General features: G+C 41.9%; 1 protein-coding gene across 2 annotated transcripts in view; it reads right to left on the reverse strand.

Annotated features, from left to right (window-relative positions):
- HAO1 (hydroxyacid oxidase 1) overlaps window positions 1-3,130 on the reverse strand; it is a 51,969-nt gene extending 48,839 nt beyond the window's left edge. For both annotated transcript variants that reach the window (XM_045833314.1, XM_045833313.1), the window contains exon 1: window positions 2,966-3,130. In XM_045833314.1, the coding sequence (XP_045689270.1) occupies window positions 2,966-3,071 (106 nt within the window). In that variant the 5' untranslated portion in view covers window positions 3,072-3,130. The remainder of the gene's footprint in view (window positions 1-2,965) is intronic.
- Window positions 3,131-6,340: the final 3,210 nt, after the last annotated feature.

Here is a 6,340-nt window from a genome sequence, read left to right on the forward strand (position 1 = left end):
TCTGAGGATGGAAAAAAGATACCTGAGTAAAGGAAGTAGGGTAAAGATGGGAATCCTTTAACAGGACTTTTGACCCATACTTCACATCTAACAAAGGGCTCAAATTTTATTTATCAAAAAATCAGATGCCATACACACTGCCCAAAGGGGCTACTCTGTTGAAGGAAGGTATTCACTCATCATCAGCTGTTTATGCTGTGTGCTGTTACTGAATCCCACCAACTGAACACAGTGAACTAATGTCTTATAAATCCTGTGAGGTGATCACATTGCATTCTAATTTTTCCTCACTATTTTATAAGCATTTAAAACATAAAATACATGTATAGAAAATATACCACAATTTTTATAATCTTATTGTTTACCATTCATTTTTTAATGGTTTCTTCAGCCCCTTGAACCTCCTGAAATGGTGCATGATTGTGTGTGTGTGTATGTGTGTGTGTGTGTCTGTGTACACTTGTCTGGATGAAGAAACCATGGCTGTGGGGGGGGGGGGGGGAAGGAGCAGTGGAAAGGAGGGGATAAAAGCACAGAGGGAAAAAGGAGAAGGAAAAAATAGTTGGGATCTGAAATCCCTTTCCATATGAATCCTCAAAAATAAGAGATAATTAGCTGCTTTTCATAATGCAAGAGCAAAAAGCAACATACTTACCCATTTTACAAACTAGCTAGATGATTCTGTGACATTTACACCTTATGAAAAGGATGCTGAAAATGCCACTGGTAAGTTTATATTGGTTCTCATATATTAAAGAGAAAGAATGATATTACTTTTACCATCTGTTATTTAGAAGTGTCAATAAGCGATGCAGCAGGACTGAGACTAGCTTCCTTTTCTAACATCACGAAACTTCCAAATGCCCAAATTCTAGAATCATTTTCTACCAATGACAGTTCCACAATAAGCCACAAAATATGTGAAAAACATGCTTGAGAAGGATACATTGAGTTACTATATAAGAGAATCAAATTAGTTTTATTTATTTGATTTATTGACTTTTAGAGAGAGAGAGAGCAAACGGGAGAGAGAAACATGGATTTGTTGTTTCACCTGTTGGTCAACTCCTACATGTGCCCTGACCGGAGATCGAACCCACAACCTCGGTGCATCAGGACAATGCTCCAACCAGGTGAGCTGCCTGGCCATGGCAAATAACTGTTCTATTTGGAATTGACTCCAATCAGGTCAGACCAAATAAGATGTAGCAAGCTGACATTTGCTCTATTCTTGTCAAGTTTGCAATAGAATACTCTGTTCTTCTGGGTGGTTCTGTCTATTTAACTTTATTTGTCCTTTTATTGAGGGGGACACAATCATATTGGAGTTCCAAGTGTTACCCAGAAATGTCTCCAAGCAACTGCTGGGTCACATAAGTGGCTCATGTCCCCACAACTCCAAATTGTGGTTGTCGGAGCTAAGTGCAAAGAGACAAAAGCTGTCACTGTGCATGACCTTCTGTTGTACTTGTCAGAGGGAGAGGTACATAAATCTCATAAATGTCTTTAAAATGCCCTGTCATTGTGTCACAACAGGCTATTTGAGGTCGGTGTCTTGTAGTCTTCATTTAAATCAGAATGAGAGATTTCAGATCGATTCCCTTCATCCCATCACCCCAAGGCCACACTGATCCTGGCACAAAATCCACTCTTAGTTCCACGTGATCAGCTCATCACAGGGTGAAGGGTCGCCGAGCAAGTTACACAGAAAAGAGGCCTGAGATGCTAGATAGGCAATGGTCCCGGATGTTTGTTGTAATAAAAATCTCCTCAAGAATTTTAAGCCCCTCCTCTACTCTTAGCCAACTTTTCCCTTCCCGTGGCTATTCCAGCACCTTTTCAGCTCACTTGGTTTCCAAGGAACATCTGAGACAAAGTCAAAGCTAAAAGGGGTTTGGGAGAAGCCCCAAACTTCACCCCATTCTTGAGCTCCTACACTGATTTTCAGGGAATCTCTGCTGCTTGCCGATGAACACCTTGGTTAGCATGGTTTCGTTTCTCCTAATTCACCCATGGAGAGCAATTTTGAGGGATTTTGCTGTAAACTAAAGAAGAAATCAAGAAGGAAGGAAGGTTCTTTTCCCTGGATAATTTCTGCCTTTTCCCCTTTAATTTATCGCCATCTCCAAGCACCCACGACACTCATTGGCTTCACTAAAGGCTGTAATGTAAGTGGCTGAGCCTGAAAGACTCCAGTGGAGTAGGGCTCTTCTTGCCTACTTGAGCAAATAAACCATTTTTATAACTGTTGGGAGATAAAATACTCTTTTAAAGTTATTTTGCTTCTTGTTTTTATTACAAGCAAAAACATATAAACCATGATGCCCACCATCTTACGCTTTGAAATATGAAAGTCAGGGGAAGACTGGCTTGGGAAGAGAGATGAAACTCTTTGCAGGAGAGATAAAACAGCAAAGTTGAAAGATGAATGCTACCGAGACAAATTGAGGTCTAAAGTGAAAGTTTAGATGACAGTAATCAAAATGAATGACAAGGGGGAAAGCCAGCAGGATGGAAACATTTGAGGCAACAGTCTGTTATGGCTCAACCGGGAATATGCTTATCTTGCATTTAATGTTGTCTTGCATGAAATGCTCCTTCCTACACCATGAACACACTCTCACTGCCACACTCAGAGACAAAGGAAATGGGGTTGTCAGAATTCACCACTATTTTCACACGCAGTTAAATTAGTTAATTCATGTAATTCCAAGTGAGGAACCTTAGGGTTGGCTTTTTCAGTCAGTTGTTCAATATAAAATACTTTATATATAATACTTGAAATACCTTAAAATAATCTAAAGCCCAAGATGTCTCACAACCCCAAGAATTTTCCCCTCTCTGCTAAGCATATATCTAGACAAATGACTCTACATCATCAACATTGAAAATAGGAGAACTTATTTTGGTAGAATGTTTTTATGTAATTTTAACACATGCCTTAAAAATAAATAAGATTTCTTACCTGGAAAATGCTGCAATATTATCAGCCAAGGTTTCCTGATCATTTGCCCCAGACCTGTAATAGTCATATACAGACTTTGGAAGTACTGATTTAGCATGTTGTTCATAATCACTGATGCAAACTAGCCGGGTGGACATGTTCACAGGTTATTGCAACCCCAGTTTGTTTTTGTTTCCTGTGTTGCCTTCTACATCTTGATAATTCTGTATTTGTCAATTATTAATAGACTTTTTCCAAAGTTCAGATTTAGTTCTCTGGTGTAACATTAAGTGAGCAAACATATGCTTAGACTTGAAATTTCATTTGGAGCTATCGGCCAAAACAAGAGCAACACCTAAGCCGTCAGAACTGGGGCTGGGGAGGCTGTGATGTCTGTCACATTTCAAAGGCAGAGCACTGAGTTGAAATTAACGACATAGAGAAGTACTTGCATGAATGCTCTCTTGGCTCAGTTCTGCATGAGGCTGCGTGAGATTGTATACCTCCACACATACCTGCCTTCGCTTCTTACTTGGTACCCAGAATGGACTGCCCCTCATTTTCCTCCCACATATGGATCATGCACATGTCATGTGAAGAAGAGCTTATTGGAATGAGTTGGCCATCCAATAAACATGGAGTGTCTATACACAATACGAAATTTAGCAGATTATAAACATTTGGCTTTAGGAAGGAACCTTAAGGCCAAATATGTAACTAATTCTTAAAAGGTCTTACCTTGCTCTGGAGAGGAAGTAAGGAAGGGCCATTCCAAAGGACCCTCTGGTTTCAGGCTAGAATTTCAGTTAGTCATGGAACACCTGGAGGATTTTCCCATTACTCAGACTTGATTCAGAAAGCAATGGATTTGACATCAGTCACGCCTGAGTTTTAGTCTAGGCACCTCCACTGAGAGCCAGCTGCTCAGCAGCTGAAGTCCATCTGCACACACCTGTACAAGAATTTTCTCTTGAACTTGGAATTGGAGCCTGCTGTCTTCCAAGCATGTGACATACTAACGTGCTATGGAATCAAGACACCCTGGAACAGCCCACAACAAAGGCCTTAAGGGAGTTGGTGCATAAAAACCCACCACTCACTCCTCTGGTGGCTGACTCTTCCACGGGTATTCCATGGTGCAGTTGTCCGCAGTGTTAGCGTGTGCTTCCTTTTCAATCTCACTTCCTTACCCCTTAATTTAATTTAGAAAGTTTTATACTACTAGGATTGACATTTAATTATCTATAGGTTCATTCCTAAAACTCACAAATGCTTACCTTTTGCATCGGTGTGGTGCCAGGTAATGTGACATTAAAATTGCCCTTGGAAGGAGAAAATTAGTTAATATGATACAGGAGTCCTATAAGAAATAACTCAATCTCTCATTTAAGTCATTGTGGAAGTCGATCTGTGGGATCCTTATTGCTGCTGAGAACTGAATCAGAATTTGCATACTAGAAGCTTGACATTTTATTTACATATTTATTTATTTGCAACTTTAATAATTATTAAAACTGTTAGCACCTTGCAGCTAATGTAATTTTGATGAAGAGGCTATTTAATATTCTAGCATGGATCTTAAGCAGGCCACGTCCTGACAAAACTAAGGAAGATAAGGGCCAAGTGCCGCTCCAAGTGTGGCCCAGACCAGGAGCGTCAGCCCCCTCTGGACACTTACTAGAAACCCCCTCTGGACACTTACTAGAAACCCCCTCTGGACACTTACTAGAAACCCCCTCTGGACACTTACTAGAAATGCAAAGTCTCAGCCCCACCCAGTCCTGCCGAGTCAGAAACTCTACAGCCCTTTGTGCTTAACAAGACCTCCCTGTGATTCTGGTGCATAGTGTTGTTTGAGAATCACTGCTTTTGTGACCATGTAGAAACTTTACTCCTTTAATATGACCGCTTCTCTTTTCCTTTTGATTCCGACTGGCCTTACCCAGCACCCGGACTCACCTGCCTCCTTGTCCCCTGCATGGCCACCCCCTTAATCACTAAATCCTCAGGACAGTGAGGTACTAACTGGCATCAAATGATCTTAGGAACAAAGCCTCAGGTTTGTTGACCACAGAGACAGAGTTTAGGTCAAGCTAGAGATAACAATGAGGCCTCAGCTGTTTCGGCTCAGAAACGCAGCAAAAACAGATGAAGTGAGGTCATGGATGACTTCAGGACCAGCAGCACTGATCAACTATCCCCTCCCCTAGTGCTGAACAATCAGGGGAGACCATGACCCTGACCACAACCCTCACTCCCTTAGTCACTGTGATTAATGATTTTTCCCCTATGCAATCCATCCCCTGGGAGCCATCTGTGTCTCTGCAGGCTACTGCCTGAGAGTAAACCGTTACTTTCTTTGCTGCAGGCTCCTGTTTGTGTCTTACTGGGCTTCGATTCCCGCAGGCAAACTGACCCCTTTCGTCTGGTAACACTTCGGCAAGATGGAAAGTAAAGGAGGTTTGTTTGTTTTGTTCTGTTTTGTTTTTACAGGTTTGAATTTCTAAAAATAAGTTAAACTTCTACTCTCATTCTGTATTATTGCAGCCCAGCAGCCGATCTGGAGAACCGTCTTAGTGGATACACTAACATATAATGTCCTCATTGCTCAATTAAAAAGTGGCTGGAGTTTAGAACAGTTTTTGTTAATTACCTCATTTAAATACCTCACCTTATTTCAGAGACAATACCTTCTGGAAAACTCCTCCCTAGGCTTCAGTGAAGTTGAAACTGCAGAACTAGCTCAAAACAGTCCTCCCCTGTTTCTAACAAGAGACTGGGTTGCCTTTCAGAGACAGCAGACTAACACTGCCAATCACACAACCACATGTGTGCAGAGGAGAGTGTTTTGACCTCCGGCTTCACTGGGAATCAAAGTGGCCTCCACCCCACCAGAACCAAAGTACCCGAGCGTGACAGGAACTTGAACACTGAAACCTTTCAGCAGAAAAGGGTCCCTTGTGCAGGAAGATCCAGGACTGAAGCCAGTTACCATATCTTACTATAAATGGCCGAGTTCCAAACTTCTCCATTCAAAACCCACACTGCCAGTGCTTCTGTGTACTAGCCTGGTCCCCCCAACCTCTACCCCTCAATCTTTGCCTTTTAAAACTATTCAAAGACATTGAGGAGTTCCAGCTTTAAGCAATAGCTTCCCATTCTCCTTGCAAATAAAACAGCTTTAATTGCTATAGGGAGCTGTTCCACATGGCATGGGAATGTAGCTCAGTCCCCACGTGGAAAACCAGTGGGGAGCAGACTTGGCACACAGGAGCCACGCCCACAGATAGGTTCTTCCGTGGGGAATCAGGCTGGCATTGTACCTAGGCTGCTATGAGACTTCCTTTTACTAAAACTTCCTCACCCTGAATTGAGGCTGCAAGTGCTTACTATAAC

This window comes from Phyllostomus hastatus, unplaced genomic scaffold, assembly GCF_019186645.2.
Source record: "Phyllostomus hastatus isolate PE091 unplaced genomic scaffold, TTU_PhHast_1.1 phas_contig_17, whole genome shotgun sequence".
NCBI classification, from domain to species: Eukaryota; Metazoa; Chordata; class Mammalia; order Chiroptera; family Phyllostomidae; genus Phyllostomus; species Phyllostomus hastatus.